At 37.1% G+C, this 18,491-nt stretch overlaps 1 protein-coding gene across 3 annotated transcripts in view; it reads right to left on the bottom strand.

Moving 5' to 3' along the window:
* Positions 1 to 671: 671 nt before the first annotated feature.
* Positions 672 to 18,491, bottom strand: part of LOC117917148 (protein CHROMATIN REMODELING 5) — a 53,549-nt gene continuing 35,729 nt past the window's right edge. For all 3 annotated transcript variants that reach the window (XM_034833394.1, XM_034833396.1, XM_034833395.1), the window contains exons 14-31: positions 15,581 to 15,772; positions 15,327 to 15,394; positions 9,268 to 9,361; positions 8,999 to 9,123; positions 8,848 to 8,911; positions 8,330 to 8,542; positions 7,082 to 7,324; positions 6,889 to 6,999; positions 6,632 to 6,718; positions 6,194 to 6,373; positions 5,875 to 5,955; positions 5,519 to 5,755; positions 5,086 to 5,241; positions 4,789 to 4,966; positions 4,493 to 4,674; positions 1,922 to 2,281; positions 1,740 to 1,833; positions 672 to 1,652 (exon numbers count right to left, since the gene is read on the bottom strand). In XM_034833394.1, coding sequence (XP_034689285.1) covers positions 1,153 to 1,652; positions 1,740 to 1,833; positions 1,922 to 2,281; positions 4,493 to 4,674; positions 4,789 to 4,966; positions 5,086 to 5,241; positions 5,519 to 5,755; positions 5,875 to 5,955; positions 6,194 to 6,373; positions 6,632 to 6,718; positions 6,889 to 6,999; positions 7,082 to 7,324; positions 8,330 to 8,542; positions 8,848 to 8,911; positions 8,999 to 9,123; positions 9,268 to 9,361; positions 15,327 to 15,394; positions 15,581 to 15,772 — 3,165 coding nt within the window. In that variant the 3' untranslated portion in view covers positions 672 to 1,152. The remainder of the gene's footprint in view (positions 1,653 to 1,739; positions 1,834 to 1,921; positions 2,282 to 4,492; positions 4,675 to 4,788; positions 4,967 to 5,085; positions 5,242 to 5,518; positions 5,756 to 5,874; positions 5,956 to 6,193; positions 6,374 to 6,631; positions 6,719 to 6,888; positions 7,000 to 7,081; positions 7,325 to 8,329; positions 8,543 to 8,847; positions 8,912 to 8,998; positions 9,124 to 9,267; positions 9,362 to 15,326; positions 15,395 to 15,580; positions 15,773 to 18,491) is intronic.

Here is an 18,491-nt window from a genome sequence, read left to right as displayed (position 1 = left end):
AAAATATTCTTACATACAAAAGAAACTACGAGTGCATTTGGTAGTGATTCTAAAAAGTGTTTCTAATATTTTTTTTTTTTTAAATAAAAATTTTTAAGTATTAAAAAAACTAAAAATACTACTGTCGAATGTTCGATGTATGAAATTCCCTTGTTTCCTATCTAGGAGCTATTTTACCATAATGTTAATGTGAGAACAATTTTATTATAGATCCATAGTCGTCCATCTTATATACAATCCTTGCAACAACTAAGAAATAATATGGGACTAATTGAGGCATCACCTCCCTTACTTCAATCATTCAATTATGATAATGGAAAATCATTTCATCTTTTTAGTTGAACTTTAGGCCTGCAAAATTTCTAGGTATTACATGACTTTGGACAGTCCTCTCATAAAGACCCATTCGGGGCTAATTGAGGTAATGAGAGAGGGCAATGGAAATCAAGATTTATCAGGTACCTTCTGTCAAATCAGAAAAAAACAAATAGAGGAAAGCTATTGGTAGGGAAGATAAGTTGCATGTGATGAAACTTAATAGCATGAGTTTAAGATGATAATAAGATAATAATTCAATGTATTTATATCATGAGTTTAACATGCCATTTCCTCCACAAACATCTACATACAACAACGGAGGAAAATGCATATATCAACATTTCTAAGGAAAATTTTCAAAGGAGAGGATCAAGATTTCAATGATTCAAAACTGATAATGTACAATTCTGAAAGGACATAATACATATAAATGTCTCCCTCATGTAAATGTAATTCAAATGAGTGAGAAGTAAATCCTTTCCTAAATTTTCCCTATATACGTAAACAAATCACCGGCCTCATTTGAAAAGGGTTAAAAAGAAAAAGAACAAAAACAAAACAAAAAAATTTTGGCAAGACTCCCATCTCCTCCTTTAGTCTCTGCACATAAAAGGATCTTTGGCTTTTTCTCTCAGCCACCATGTTTCATGGTTGTGGCAATTCCCCACTGATCGTATCCAACTTCTCGAAAGGGATATTCAAAGTTTTATTCCCATGGACGGAAAAAAAATCCAGAGAATGTCAATGGCTGAAGCAATAAATTCCAACTGAGTGAGCAATTTTTTGCTTCACTCTCTAATTAGCGGGCTCTCATCCAATCAAAGCATCCTAAGACTACTTGATAACTGATGAGAAACCTTGTCGGGGAGGATAACCACTTTGACGCATCCTAGAAGGCTTCTCATTACCAAAACGTCTGTTATCAGTTGGTCCTGATCCAAGAATCCCCAAAGAATTTGGATCGGGTAAACGGGAACCATTGCTCATTGGCCTTTGAGGCAGGGGCTGAGTGTTAATATTATCAGCTCTTCTCCTCCGTTTCCATGCTTCAAATTTCCCAGCATCATGACTCTTAGAAACTGGTTCTGCTGTTTGATAGGCAGACATATTTTTGTACCCTCTTGGTGGTCTCTCACCATGGCGATGAAAAGAAGGGAACTGACCAGGATCACTGTCTTTGTCACCAGGACCCCATGCAGAACCATTGATATGAGATGATCCTACCCCTCCATCCTCATCTTGCTCCTGTTTAAGTTTTGAATGAATCTGACGAAGCTTCTCCCCAGACAAATTTGAAAAAGTTGAGATGTAGTTCCACAACCTCATGATCATTCCTGTAAATGAAACAGTGTGAGCAAGCATGTTAAGGCATCAAGAGTATGGATGAACAAATAATTCAATCAGGATGAACAAAAGCTTACTGTCTTGTTTATATTGTTCCTTGTCATGCTCCAGAACAATTTGGTCTATCCTTCGTCCAAGAAGCTGCAAATACTTCCGAATTTTTGAAAGCACCTGAAGAAAAATACACCCGATAAATACAGTTCTGTAATAGAATAAAGACAATGGCCAGTAAAAATGGTAGACAAGAAATGAGATGTACCAAATCCTTTGGAAGATTAGCACTAGTAGTTTGTAATTTGTGAAGACGGTTCAGGGTCTTAATCTCCGTCTTCATGACATCTTCACACCATTCCATCCATTTCACTTCCCTGAACTGCTCATATACTTCTTCATTACCGGACATTTCACCCTCCTCTTTCACTAAAGGTTCAACTCTATGGGGTTTATGGGATCTATCCTTCCTCATTTGAACGTTAGTTACAGGAAAACCAGGTTTTCCTTTCCTGTCCTTGCTGCGAGATATTGAGATATTCATAAGATTCTCTCTCTCCTTCTCCTTTTTAGAAGTCTTGCGACTAGCTTTGGTATTGGTGTTCTTCCCACCAACAGCTACAAGTTCCTGATTAAAAACACCTCTGGTCAGTTCTTGCAATCCGCAATCAAAGCAGCAATTTGTGGGAAGATGGAAACGGATAAGAGGAGAAATGAAGATATTCCAGGAAACCTAGAGGCACAACCTTATGTTAAAAACAGAAAAGAAAGAAAAGAAAATTTGAGGAAGTTGGCTGAGATGATACTTTTATGTACATTTCTGGCATAACCACCAACATGGACAGTGTATGTACACACACATAAATCCCTCCTAACCCAATCTTATCATCAATCACCTTTATCCTAAAAAATGGCACTCCAAGTTCTCAACAATTCTTTTCATAAGCAACACAGAAATAATCCAAAATTTTTGAAAGGGTACAACAGAAATATATCCTTGTACTGCTCTTGCCCAATGCACATGTTGGTGTTAGTATGATATCATCATGTAAAAAATGCCAATAATTTTAAATTAAACCTTATTTTCCATTTTATAGTTATATTCTAAATTTATATATGCATTTAAGTATCACCCAATGTGTTTGGGGCATGTAAGACCTATATTGAGCATTTTTCCAAAATTTGTCACCATTTTGAACTCCTGGACCAATTCTAGGCAGGTTCATCAGTTACAAGTGACTAGGCTCTCACTCTTTCTTCTTCTTTTTTTTTTTTTTTTTTTTTTTTTTTTTTTTTTGCATTTTTGTTCATAGCAAACAAAAACTGAACAAAAATTTATTAGAAAAGGGCCTAGTCAGTCCTAAACACAAGATATAAACACGCCCAAGGGTGAAACAAGAAAAGAAGGGAGAACGCAAAAGAATACAAGCTGTAGCTCCTAGTCACTCCTATCAATGCAATCCAATAGCATAATATTGGCATTCCTAAAAACAACACTAGACCACTGAAACATAGATTCAAGGAAAAAAAACATATCAGCAACTAATCAGAGCACTCCTCTTAAATCATGCTATACACTCTCAATGCACACCAAAACAAACAAAGAGGGACTGAATCTTGCACCATCCTACACTGATTGCCCACACTTCTACCATGCCACCCCAGCAGTAACTCTTTAAACAACCATGGAAACCCGCACTGAATTTGAAACAAAGAGAGAAAAAGGTCCTAAAAACAAACTAGCCTAATGACAATGAATGAGAATATGATTTGTAGACTCCTTATACCGACATCTCTGTTTTTTTATAAACAACTATTCCACAAATCTTCACTGATTAAAAAAAAAAAAAAAAAAACTCTTACACAAATCTTCTTTAAGACAGCAAGTCAGGAGCAACAAACTACAGATTACTTGTATCAATTGTTTTAATAGATTGACCTGCAAAGCATTTTAAACTATTGATTATTAAAATAGACATACACTAAAAATCATTTAAAATGTGGTGCTTCCAATTATGCGGTCAATTCTCACACCCATATTCTGTTTTCATTTTTAATAGAATTTTTCGCCCATATTCTCCATTCCATGAACTAAATTCTTCAACAGGTTGAGATTATCACAGTTCCCATACAGCATGAACCCAATCAGGGATGATTACTATTTTCCAAACCAATTTATTCTCACTAGAAAAGGGCCGATATTTAGCTCTCAACATATGAAGCCATTGGAATAAGTAAACCATTAATGAATGACAGAACAAAAATAAAATAAGAAATGAAAATCCAGACTCCTTTTTGCACTGCACAGTGGGGCAAAGCAGCAGTTCGCTAGCAGCAAATTAGTACATTGCTTTGACTCTCAACTTAAATATTTGACTTTTCAGGGGAAGCCAATATCTAGCAATCATAAAGAATCAACAAAGTACTCCAGAGAAAGTACATTTACAGGCGATCAATGTGAATTTTAGGCAGAAGATGGGCCATTCAGTAACACAGTTTATAGGTAAACACTGAAACCATCTTTTATAACATTCTGTTTTTTTTTTTAACCTCTTTCCTAGCTGATCCGTTTACTAACATAATAATCACTAAAATCTGTTTTCTGCTAACAACAGAACCAAAAGTTGGAGATTGCTAACATATGCTGAACATTAAATTCACTGCCTCTGTAATTTATACTGCCTATGCAGAGTACCCATTTCCTATTATTTTATTACCCTACCAACCCTCGGTATGTTTACGTGTTTAGTGCTATAATTCAGCATAAAAGATTTTAGTTGACAAACAATGCTGAAGCAACTCTCATTCATCCAAGGAATGGGCATAAGTGATTGCCTACCATTTCCAGAAGTGCAGAAGCACGGTCTTTCAGGTTGGGAGCACGAGGTAGGAAGGTTTCGTGGTGTTGAAGTTCAACTGGAGCGATCTTTTTTGTGAGACCCAGCCTTTCATCTAATCTTATCTTTTCCCAATTGCCAAATCCATGATAATGTATTCCAAGAAGCAATCTGGCATCGTCAACTAATGACAATATCAATAGTTAAAAGTATTACAATCAGAAAAACATAACTGAATTTCCTTTCTATCAAAAAAATAAAGAAATGAAAAATATAATAGAAAAATGATAACGCTTACTCTGATTCCAGCCACAACCTTTAGACCAATTTGAAGGTTTGAGGTACATTAACACCCGGAACTGGGCAATGGGATCTTCATAGCGACTGATGCGCTTAGCTAGGAGCTGAAGTTCTTGAACACGGTTAAGTACTTCATTAGCTTTTACCGGGACACCAAAAAAGTCCAATATAGGCCCCTATAGAGGAATACCACATGAAAATGTTAAACCACTAAAAAATGCTTCCAAAACAAACAAGATGCAGATATAAAATTCAAGTAACAATCTGTGACTCCAGAAACAATCTTACAGCCAACCTTTGGGTCTAGATTTCCTTCTTTAACTGCTTCTCTACACCCATCAATTAATGCATCAAAAAGCTCAATTTGTGCTTCAGTTGAAGCTGCTTCAATTGTACCACCAACCTCCATGACAATTGAGCCAATTTGACTGGGGTTTCCAAATTTCAATACCTGATTTCAAAAGGAACTAAAAATTAAGCAATTGAAGTTGTAGTGTACAATGCAAAAAGAACATAAAATTTTATGGCATGTGACCAAAGATCCAGCTTTGTATATCACAGATGAAAATGCAGAATCCTTGTCCACCATGACACAAGTATTCTGATTTTAACCCAAATACTTGCACATCTTGCAAGGAATAGTCAAAACTAATTAATCAAAAGCCAATTTTCTAGCAACCTCCTGTAAGGTGCAACCCCAAAGACAAGGTTGATGAATAGGACATTACCGCACGAGAAAAACGTGATGCATCTCTCTTTGGCAAGTTACCATAAGACCAACCCCTTACTTGAGCAGCCGCTCCCTCAATCCTTGGCACTAAATGAACCAAATAATCTGCTTTGCGGCGCTTCTGAGCTCTCTCCTGTGGTTCAGCAGCCTTCTTTTTCCTTTTACTAATTCTCTCAGGTTGATTAGCCTCAGCATAGCTCTTGGTATTTCTTGCAGCACGTGGAGCTAAAGCATCCTAAAAGGGAGTAAAAAAAAATTTAACAGAAAACTTGTAAGAAACAGAATCCTCAGACAAATATAGAGAATAGTCAGTTGCATTTCAGATTCAATCTTATCAACACAACGTGTTCATACTTCAGCTTCCGCTACAGCTTCTGGTTTTATCCAACGGGACCAGAAACTCCCATCATCTTCAGCACTACCGAAATTTGCAACCTGGGTATAATAAAAAAAATTAAAAAAAAGAGATCTCCTCAGGAAAATGCAAAGGGACCGACTTGCTATAACATGAAAGCAGAGACAACAAGAAATCAAACACAAGCAACAAATAACCACACTTAAAACCTCCTCTAACCCAACCAAACCCCCACCCACCTCAAGAGATGGGAAAAATAGAACAAAAAATAAAGCATAGAACAGTTTCAAGCCCCAAGGGTGATTGCTATATGCTTACCTTAAAAGCACTCAATAATTCATTCCCTTCCTCTCCAGTTTCCTTCTCTTCTACTTTCTCTGCTCTTTCAAGAATTTCATCAATATCCATACTTAAGAGCCTCTTTTTGCTTTCTTCTTCATTTTTGTCTTCCTTAAAAAGTTCCTCCGCCCCAAACCTTAAAATAGCCGACAGCTCATTCTGCAATCAAGAAAAGAAAATGTGGGATGGAGCAATCACACTATACAACCAAAAAAAACAGCAATGCAACATGTTCCTAAAAATATAAAATGACATAGGAAGAACTACGGTTGCAAGGAAGATGAACAAAAGAGAAATCGAGAAGATGATGGCAATGATGATGACTTCAATTAAAAAACAACACCAACAAAGCTTCAAAATCCAAAACCATCTCCAATGTAATCCAATAAGAACAATTGTTTTACAATGTATCCTTACTTTGTCAAAGTAACTCCCCTTTTTCGATTCTTTCTTCTCCAGTCTACCTTCTGCATTTAGTTTTTGAATCACCAAATGATCAAGTACCTATAAAGAAAAAATGGGAACATAAGAAAAAACATGTAAATTGTTTGGCCTCAATTAGTGAAATAGTAGAGACCATATAATCCACCATGTGTGCAAACAGACATGCTTTTAAATATAAACAGTATGAAAAGCAAAGGATTTAAACATAGACAAAGAAATGTTTGGTTTACCATCTTTTGCTTGGCTCGCTTCAGAATATTTTCCTCAACACTTTTGCTTGTAACAAATCGGTAGATGTTAACTACTTCTCGTTGCCCAATTCTATGAGCCCTACTCATTGCCTAGTGCATAAAGCTATAATAAGTATAATTGAGAAAAATATAACCAACTACATGACCAAACTAAGGGACATCCAGTCAAAACCTGTAAGTCATTTTGGGGATTCCAGTCAGAATCAAATATAATAACTGTGTCTGCAGTTGCAAGGTTAATGCCCAGGCCACCAGCACGGGTTGAAAGGAGGAAACAGAAATCATCACTTCCAGGTGCATTAAAATGATCCATTGCCTGCTGACGCAACTCAGCCTTTGTACTACCATCAAGCCGCTGAAATTGGAACCCTCTAAGTGACATATATTCTGCCAGTATATCCAACATTCTAACCATCTGCATAAAACAATCTTGTCACTTAAATAGCCAGTACAATTGTATCCCTAAATAAAGATAGTTTTTTAAGACATAATTTTGATCAATAGACGACTAATCTTGATCAACTTTCATCTAAATATAAAGGACACATGGTACAATAAATAAATCATAAAAAAAAAAAAAATTAATTTATGTAAACTGTAAGCATAGTTGACCCTAATAAATATTAGCCAAATATTGTTATGATCTCATAGGCAAGCACACACCTAATCAATAAGGAAAACAAAAAGACCTACATGACACCAAGGTGCAATTTTGTTGACGATTGCATGCTTCAAAGAAAATTTAATGGATTTTTCTTTCCTTCAGTGGTCTAAAGAGGAGAACAAATTGTTTGAGTATAATTTTAAGGGGGTAACTCACTAAATACCTTACAAAACTTAATTTCATTTTTATATTTCACATCTTTTTTTTTTATGAAATATTTTAAATCCTCTTCTAATTAAACAATTTTCAACTTTGTATACCAATCCTTATGACTTCCCATTTCGTATGGAGATATAAGAGCAAAAGGATATGAAGTAGAAGAGGGAAGAAGCCCTCTTTACACCACTTCTCTAATAAGCAGTAATTACAACACCAAACAGCAGGAGAGTTGAAAATTTAATGTCCCTTTTCAATGCAGAAGGCATAATTAGGATGTAAATGGAATATTTAGTTAAGCCACCCATCTTGTTCCTTTTGGAATAGATATGGCATTGCCAGAACCAGGTTTGTATAAGCATCATATAGGGTACTATAAGCATCACCCACTTCCAACAGAAACTAAGATGATAAAGCAGCAAAAAAAAAACACAAATGGGATTATGCACAATAAAATCATAGTCACTTTTCATGACTCCCAAGTGGAATAGATTAATTCAAGAGAAAGGATGATATCAGCTATTACCAAAAACCATGTAATACCTGGCCCAACAATTGCTAATACATTAGTCAAAATGCACAATAGTTGGCAACACAAACCTGAGAAAATATTAGAACACGATGATTCGTCTCATGCAATTTCTCAAGTAGCTTATCAAGTAAAACTAGCTTCCCACTGCTTAAAATAAGCCTCTCCAGTTTACCGCAGTCATTGGTACTTCTGTTCCCACCATAACCATGGTCTGCGCTTTCAAATAGAAAAGGATGATTGCAGCATTTCTTCAATTCTACAACAATATTTAGAAGTGAAACCTGCAATTTTGAAAGGATTGATATATGTCAAAGTTCAATTACTATGGAATGGGGAAAGAATAGCCATGAGTAAATCAAGAGTTATTCAGAAAGTTAAATCTCTGGTCGGTCAAGTCATAAAAGCAGTATATTTTGATCATTTTAGCAAGGTCATGCTTGAATCTCACAATAACAACTAAAGCTAAAAATCATAGACAATAATAACATATACAGATAATAGGCACCATCTAACTTCGTCAAGGAGCTGTGACAAAAGTACCCAAACCTAAACAATTTAAATAAGAATATGTTGTATATGTACTAACCTGATTCCCACGAACTCCTTTGTTCAAGTCATGGAAATTGCGTTCCAAAATCCACTTATAATACCTATGAATGTAAGTACCAGGTGAGAATAGAGAAAACTGATATAACCAGAAATGATACTACTTCATACAAGTTAAGGATAATACTAACTGTTTTTGAAGAGGGGACATTTCAACCCTAAGAATACGTTCAATTTTTGGAGGCAAAGACTTCTCTACATCCTTGATAACTCTTCGAAGAATATGGGGCCTCAATTCCATATGAAGATTTGCAAGCTACAAAAATAAATAAAAACAAAAAATAAATTTAAATTCCAGTTCTACGTGTAGTGAAATTGGTACTTTGTTGAATGAAACTAAAATTTATTGGGTGATGAGCGAGGCAAAGAAATTGTGTAATGTAGATAACCATAAATGTACCTCCATTTCGTTGAATGAGCTAAGATTCTTGTAATTCTGAACAAAATCATCTTTGTTCTTGAATTTATCAGGATCAAGGAAGTGAAGTAGAGCCCTAAAATTCAAAAGAAAAAGAAAATAAAAGAGATAAACTAAAGAACCAAGTACCAATGCTTGTGCAAAGGAGATATATATGGCATCAATAGTAGCCAGTGAATCCTTTCAAAAAAAATAGACAAAAGGAAAATAAAAATCAGTGGAGCCACTAACTTTCTTTTACCAAAAATAATAAAAAATAATACTACTACAATATTGTGGAGAAGGCCATGAAGTAGAGGTATAATGCGGGGATGAGGGCCCACTAAAAAGGGCTCTGGCAGATGGCAGTAGGGTGTAGCTTTCAGGTCCTCTGGAAAAGGTTGAAGAAGGCCTAATGGGTTTGAAGGTGAGAGTAGGGGTCACAGATAGTGGGAGGGACCAGGAGGGGTTAGTTCCCTCAGAAGATTGGTCCAACAGTAGCCTAGCTATTTTTTTAGCAAGTGTTTGGGCATGCCAATCAAGGGCTACAAGGTAGAAATGTTGACTCTCCTAAGAAAATTGAAGGCAAGAATGGAGTCGAAGGGCCAAGTCAATGCAAAGAGGAGGAAAGTATACACTTCAAAATTTAGAAGACAGTTATGGAAGTTGGAGTGCTCAGTGAACTATAATGGAGCAAAAGGAAGGGGAAGCAATAATTGTTCAGCATGATGGGAGCTGGTTTCAATTGGTAAATGAAGCCGAGAATTCTCTCTTGTAATATTAGAGAGGCCAACAATAGGGAAAAGAAAGAATTTAATGTCTTCTTATTAGAGCACAAAAAGCAATCCTAGTTTGTTTACAAGAGACGAAAATCCAAAAAATGTCGATGAAGATTGTGAGAAGTTTAGAGGTGAGATTTTTTTTTTATTTATTTATCAGAAACGAAGAAAAATGTATTAATAGAAGAAAAGATACAAGAGAAGGAAAAGGGGTGAGAATATTTTTAGAATGGGGTGTTATGGATGATAAGGATACAGCCAGAAGTGGTGTAGTTTTTTGGAACTACAGGATGTTAGAGCTTGTTGGTATGGAAGCAGGTGGTCTTTCGATTTCTTATCATTTAAAATATTATGAAGATGGCTTTGTTTGGATCTTCATGAGGGTGTATGGGCAAACTATAAGGAGGGAAATAGAGTTTGTGGGCTGAGTTAGAGGCAATTAAGGGTTGTGCAATGATCCCTGGTGTACCAGGGGAGATTTCAATCTCATCAAGTTCTCGAGGGAGTGTAGTAGAGGGGAACGTTGTCTACAGCCATACAAAGATTCTCGGGGATCATTGAGGAGCTCATTTACATGATCTCCCATTGTCGCAAGGCCCATTTACTTGGTGTGGCGACTTGAGCAATCAATCCATGTCGAGATTAGATCAATTTTTGGTGTCTAAAGAGTGGAAAAGTCATTTTAGTGTGTTGATGTAGTGCTCCTTGTCGAGGCCTGACGTCAGATCACACTGTTTTGTTAGATGGGAGTGGGATGAGGAATGGCAGCTCACCTTTCAAGTTTGAGAATAGGTAGCAGCTGAAGGTGGAGGGATCTAAAGACTTGCTCAAGCTTTGTTAGATGGGCTTCATTTTAGAGGTTTCTATAGTTTCATTTTGGCTTCCAAATTGTAAGACTTGACGGCAAGTTTGAAGGTGTGGAACAAAGAAGTCTTATGGAACATTGCAATTCAAAAGGAATTGACCTTAAATCAGGTGGGATTCTAGCACTACAAAGAGAGGGAATTAATCCTCTCTCAAGGGGAGGTTGAAACTAGAAGGGTATCAAAGGAAGAATATGCATGATGACCTCATTGGATGAAGCAAAAAACACGAGAGATTTGGTTGGAGGGGGATAGAAATGCCAAGTCTTTTCACAAAATGGCTAATGTGCATAGAAAGATAATTTTTTTAACCAAGATAAAACTAAATGGGGAGTGGCTCTCTAAGGAGAATGAGATAAACGAAGAAGTGGCACAGGCTTTCCCGATTCTATAGTTAGATCTGGATCAAACATCAATAGCATATCTTTCAATGCATTGGAAAGACGAGAGACAGATGGTTTAGAGGGGCCATTGGTAGAGGAGGAAGTATTCACTGCCCTCTCAAATTTAATTGGGGACATAGATCCAAGCCTTGAAGGGGTCTTTATGGTTTTTTGGCAATTTAGTTGGAACTTCTTAAAAGGTGAGATGATGGGTTTCTTTAGCAAGAACCAAGGAGATTGGCTTGACTTGGAATAAGTTACCCAAGGAGACTCAGGTTTATTTTAGCAAGAACAGGGCTAAACATACAGACTAACTGCACTTGATGAACGCGGGAAAATGTTCGTACTCAAGAAACATGTTCAACATACAAGCATTCTAAAACCTAGATGTTTACACCTTGTTTGGGATTACTTCTTGCCTTTGGAATTAGTTAGAAGTTAAAACCATGATTCAAAGCGAAAAGCGATGAGGAACTTTTTACTCTCTATTCATGTAATCAAGGATTTTATCCTGAAATGTGAGAAATGATATGGAGAAATGAAAGACTATTAAGGCACTGATTAGATCTTATAGGGTTAATCTTGTGTGTCTGCAAGAAACAAAGCTTCAGCAATTGAATTCTCAGTTAGTGAGAAGTTGGGGTGTGTGTAGATTTCTAGATTGGGGAGTTGTGGAAGCCAGAGGTTTTGGAGGTTTTTCGTTTTTTGGGACAGCAGGGAGCTTGACCTACTTGATATGGAAGTTGGTGTTTTCTCTATTTCATGTCGATTCAGAAACTGCAAAGACGGTTTCACTTGGTTTTTCTCAAGGGTGTACAATCCTGTCCAAATAGTAAGTTTGGGCCCTCTATCCAATTTGAGTGGGGATAAAGCTCCAAGACCAAATGGCCCTTTTTGTTCAAAAACAAAAGATGTATTAATTACTATAAAGAGGTCATGAGAAGGATGAGAAATCCTCTCTATAAAATACAAACCTGATCAAACACCAAAAAAATCTCCGCTTTACAAAGAGATTTGGACAAAAAAACGGAAAAGACTATACAAGTGGTACATCTCCACAAGCTCATCTAGGCTCCTCACAATGTAGGCCCAACGCTAAGGGGTACCCGAGACCAAATGGCTTCACCACGGCATTGTAGCAGTTCTGTTAGGAGTTTGTTAAATAGGAGGTGATGGGGTTCTTCAAAGAATTTTTTTATAATAGCTTTTTCAGATCAGTATTAATGCGACTTTCTTGGTCTTAATCTCGAAGAATGGTGATGCGGAGGACTTAAAAGATTTCAGATCAATTAGCTTAGCAGATGGACTTTTTAAGATTTTGATAAAAGTCTAGGCTAACTGACTCAAAAAAGGTTGTGGGACAAGTGGGCTTAAACTATCAACATGCCTTCATAGCCAATGTGGCCATTGAGTCAATGTTGAAAAGCTCCAATAAAGGAGTTATTTACAAAATGGATATTAAGTAGTATGCCCATGTCAATTGGGAATTCCTATTGGCAATTTTGGAGAAAATGAGTTTTGGTCTTAAGTGGATGAGATGGATCAAATGGTGTATATCATCAGAAAATATATATGTGCTTTATTAACGGGACCCCAGTTGAACTAAGTTGAGAAAGGGGGACACACTTTCTCCCTATTATTTATCTTGGTCATGAAGGTGCTTTGTAAGATTCTAAGGAGAGCTAGGAATGGGGTTTTCATCATGGATTTCAAGGTGGGTGGTAGAGGGGGCGAGGGGTTAGATCTGACTCATCTTCTATTTGCTAATGATACTTTTTTTTCTTCTTTTTTTTTTTTTTTTTTTTTTTTTTTTTTTTTTTGTGACTAATCAAAAGCATTTAGAGTATCAGAGCTAATTCCAATTGAAGGAACTGATAACATGGAGGCCCTTACCGCTACTATGAGATGTGGGACGAGGTGCAAGAAAGATCTCAAAGAAGGCTTGCCATATGGAGAAGGCAATATCTTTCCAAATGAGGGAGATTTAACTTAATTAAAGGTATATTGTCGAGTCTTCCTATCTACTTCATGTCTTGTTCATAACCTTTAAAAAGGTGAGTCTAAGATTGGAGTATATCCAAAGGAACTTCCTTGAGGTGGGGCTGCATCAAAGGAAAAGCCTCATTTGGTTAATTAGTCCATAGTTTGCTCAAATAAAAAGAATGTGGGCCTTGGCATTAGGAATCTCTCTTCTATAAACAAGGCACTCCTTAGCAAGTGGTGCTAGAGATTCACATCTGAATGTGAGTCCCTTGGAAGAGTGTTACTGCATAGAAGTTCAAGGAAGAAGGGGGATGGTCATGGGGTGGGTGCGTGGAAGGCTATTAGAAATGAGTGGGAGTCCTTTGTTAGAACTCACTTCATTCCTCGCAACAATAGAAGAAGGGACTAATTCTAGAAAAATAGATGGTGTGGTGACTCATCTCTGGAAGTATCGTTTCCGTCTCTATTATCTTTAGCCAATGATAAAGACTCTTAGGTAGTAGGAGCAAGGAGGAAAGGGTGATCTATAGAGCCCCTGCTTCTCAAGGCATTTTCATGATTGGGAGATTAAAGAAGTGATGACCTTTCTACAAATATTGCAGAAGAGCTCAATTTAGAGTGAGGAAGAGGACAAATTGGGGTGCAAGGAGTCCAAAAGTGTTGTGTTTTTAGTGAAATCTTTCTTCCATTCTTCAGTTCAAGAAAAAATGAGTTTTTCCCCTCTCAGCATGGTTTGGAATCAATGGGTACCTGTGAAGGTGGGATTCTTTGCAGGGGAAGCAACTTGGGGGAGGATTTTAATGACTGATCAGCTTAAAAAGAAGGGGATGGACAATGCCTAATCGTTGCTTCACATGCCTATGACATTTGGTTCTCTCTTTTTGGTGTTGCTTGAGTGATGCATTCCACCATCAGAGAAAATCTTTTGAGTTGGCACGTTCTTTCGTGGGTAAAAATGGAAAAAAGCTTAAAGGACTGCTCCTTTATGCTTGTTTTGGGAGTGTGGAAGGAAAGAAATAGGTCTTTTGAAAATTCAGAAGAATCTGATCAGAAAATCAGATCTTGTTTCAGGAACTCCTTTTTGGAATGCATTACAGTGTACATAGATGACCATTCATTGTCCATGATAGACTTTGTTGCTTGGCTTAGCTTAATGTAAGGAGAGGGAGGTTGTCTTTTGTGTTTCTCTCGTTTCTCAGCACACCTTTTGTTGGTGTCACATGCACACACCATGTGTACATTGCTGCACCTTTGCTTAGGCATCTTTGATATATTTATGCTATTTGCCTATAAAAAAACAGGCAATCTTGAGATTATGGAATTTACGCTAAACAAAAAATGGCTCCCAAATAAGCTAAAAATGGGAGAAGCAACACTTCCATGTTAAACTCTTTTTGAAGCCAGAGCACTTTTACTAAAAAATAATGTGAGTGGCAATACAAGAAAACCTAGAATAAGAGATTAATGCACTTACAAAAAGACAATAGTACAAAAAATCAGGACACCATGAGAAAGCCTAGTTGGTTTGGTCAAGATATACAAAGCACTGAAGACATCTTGAATGGGAAAAGATTGGTAGGGCAGGAGAGAAGAAAAACACCATGGCATGTGGCTTAACCAATGATAAAGCCTTAGAGCTGCAGCAATGAAAGAATTATATAGAAAGCTAACTAGTTAGGTGTTGGGCTGTCCTTTGCATCTGATTGAGTATCTTGATTAAAGCAAAATGAAGACTACCGAAGACTATGAAGACAGATTTAACCTCAAAGTAATGTTTTAGAATCAACTGAACTAAACATGGATTACAAGTTATCCAAAACAACAGGAGTAGTGAGACAGCAGAAAGATTTATTGCCCTTCTAACAGTAGATAAACTATGTGGATTGACCCACTGACTCTTCATTAGAAAAGGAGGCATAATTATAAAATGACATTTATAGATATGCATGTGACACTTATGATCAAAAACTATAAAAATCAATCAAAGAATTTGAAACAACTTTGAGCACCGGAACCTGCAATCTTCACAATAATTTGAGGGGAAAACCAATTACCAAAGCTCTTCAACACTGTTCTGTAATGGAGTACCAGTGATCAGCAACTTGTTCTTGGCACTGAATTCCTGCAGAAAAGCAAGGCATCATCTAGCATTAACCAAATAAGACTCATCAACAAAAATAAATATTATTTATTGAAAAGACAAAAGCCAGAAAATTATAATGAAATATGTGTACCCAGAGGATTGTTTACTATTGTGCTTCATAAATTAAAGGCCAACGTAAACAGATCATTAAGAAATACAGCATACCGAGAGGGTTGTATACAATTGTGCTTCACTGTTCTTTAACCTGTGGGCTTCATCAACCATGAGGTAGTTCCATTTGATCTTAGAAAGCACAGCCTTGTCCTTCAGAACTACTTCATAAGTAGTCAATAAAGCATTGAATAGAATAGTCCTGCCAGTTTTCTTATTAGTGTAAAATTCATATTGCTGACAAACCTGCAAATAAAAAGTAGCAAAATTATAAATAAATAAAACAAAATAATAGATATTTTGATAAGGACGCTAGTATAATAGGGAAATAACAATTCAGCAGAATTGTAAATAGAAAATTCTCATTTATCTCATAAGTATGGACTACATGGCATACACACACAATGCCTCCACTCTGCCTCAGAGGAACAACTGCGCCCCCCCCCCCCCCCCCCACCACATCCATTTCATTTGCAAAGCAATAAACTATTTAACTGGATCAACCCAAGTCTACCAACTCCCTCAACAACTCTATCGACACACCAAAAACCATTTAACTGCTCCTCATCCCATTTAACAGGATCAACTGTAATTCCAACTCTCTTGCCAAGAAGACAGCCAGTCACCACTAATGCAAGAGAATATTCATTAACACAATTGTTATAGGCGACAAAAATTTATTGGAAGCGCATAAATATAACTCTTCAACCATCTATCTACCTCTTCTCACTCCACAACAAAAACAACAACCACCACCATACAAACACACAGGCACACACAAAGTCAACACAAACACTCTCTATACCCTGCCTCAAAGGAACAACTCCTCCCCATCCTTTTGTCCACGCAGTGATGAACTATTTAACTGGATTAATGCCAACTCCACCAACTCCCTTGTCAACACTACTGCTCCTTCCACCAATGCAAGCACATTTTCATAAACACAATTGTTCTAGATGTCAAGCATTTATTAAAAGTTTATAGAAGACAATACTTCTCCGATCACACACAAAACCACCTAAAGTTGAAGCTTTTTCCACCAGTAGCAACTGAAAAGAGAGTTAATAAAGATGGCCTTCCCATATAAGACAATCTCTCCAGATAGACGTACTTGTATAAAAAGTGCAGTCTTAGACCCATTGTTTTATCACTGCACTATTTCTGAGTTTTTCCAGGGATTCATTCTGAAGAGATATTCCAAATATTTACAGTGTTTTCTCCCAGGGTTATGTAGGAGAGTTAGGAGACCTTGTGGAAGATTAGATTCAATAGAAATGTTTGTCTCTTTCAGGAAAAAGAGTGACCCGTTGATGAGCTGTGGGACAGAATGTGCTTTGAAAACTCTTAGGGTATCTATAAGGAGAGAAACCAAAGAACCTTTGAACTAACAGACTACACGATTTTACGCTTCTTCATGTACATGTTTGTTGAATGGGTTAGGGTACATATAGAGTCTACTTCTTTGTCCCTTTCAGATTTCATAGATTGGTTGGGCTGTAAGTGAAGCGAGGGTGTTGTTTTTGTCTATCCCTCCTTTTTTTGGCCTTGTATACATCATGTATACTTCAGCAGCTTTTTTGGCACTTTTAATACAATTGTTTTACTTATCAAAAAAAGGGTATCTATAAGGAAAGAGTTTGCTAACATCCCTATAAACACTATTGCAATGGATTGGGATATATTTGTCCAACTAAACAAAACTGAGTGGGGTATCATTGTCAATGGTTCATATCTGCAGTGGACCACCTTAAGCTCAATTTCAATAAATGTTCATCTGAACATCAGGTCAAGCAGGTGCCTAGGGCAATATTGAAATAAAAGGAATGAGCCTGTTAGCTCATCTACAAAAGTGGTAATGGATTCACTATAGCAAGGAAGTTATTAGCCACATTTGAGGCTTAGAAAGAGGCGTAGGGTTAAAGGATTTTTTTTTATATAACCGCAAAACCTTCCATGGCCGAGCTCTTCAAACTCTCAATGGGACCCAAATGTCAAGGTATTGACTATGCCCACCACAATCAACACCAGGTAATCTAGGGCATTCAACCAATAGCAGGAATTGAGCCTAGGACCGTGTGCCTCTACCACACATCCTAGCATTCACCTTAATCAATTGTATACCCTGATGGATAGAAAGAAGTCCACAGTGACAATTGTTTGAATGTGGATAAGGCATATAAACCCTAACGCCTACTCCTAATGCATGGATCAGATCATTTTTTTGATGGGTAAACACAGAAGAGAATATATTAAATAGAAAAGGAAGCCCGAAGGGCAACCTAAGGCATATAGGAAGAGAGGCATTTTACACCCAATCCCCCCTTACTTTTATCCAAGCATTTTTTTTTTTTGATAGGAAACCACACATGAATATATTGATAAGATAAAATACTACATAAGGAGGATGAGAAATCCTCCCGCCAGAATTAAAACTAAACAACACAATAAAATAACATGACACCCCAAAGGATTTTCCTTTCCAAGCATAAAACCCTCCATTTAACAAGATGAATTTTCCTTTCCAAAGCCCCCCCACCCCAAAGGAAATCCCTTTGGATTTGCTTAAGTCTCAATCTAACCGATCTAGGCATACGCAAAATTGACATGTAGTAAATAGGCATGTTCGACAAAGTGCTTCGAATAAGAATAAGTCTCCCCCCTTTAGATATATATTGCCTCTTCCACAAAGCTAATCTCCTCTGTAACCTCTACTCCACCCCATCCCACACCACCACTGATTTGTGAGGTACACCCAAAGGAAGCCCTAAATATAAGGAAGGGAGCTTCCCCACCTTACACCCAAGCTCAAGAGCCAGCTCCTCCAAATTCTCCACCCTCCCTACGGGAAGAATCTCACTTTTATCCAGATTAATTCTTAAACCAAATATGACTTCAAACCACATTAACACCCAGCTTAGGTGAGCCAGTTGGCCCTCAAAGGCATCACAGAAAATCAGCATGTCAT

This window comes from Vitis riparia, chromosome 6 (genome assembly GCF_004353265.1).
Source record: "Vitis riparia cultivar Riparia Gloire de Montpellier isolate 1030 chromosome 6, EGFV_Vit.rip_1.0, whole genome shotgun sequence".
NCBI lineage: Eukaryota > Viridiplantae > Streptophyta > Magnoliopsida > Vitales > Vitaceae > Vitis > Vitis riparia.
Note: the sequence above shows the minus strand (reverse complement) of the source record. Positions and strands in the feature narration are given on the sequence as shown.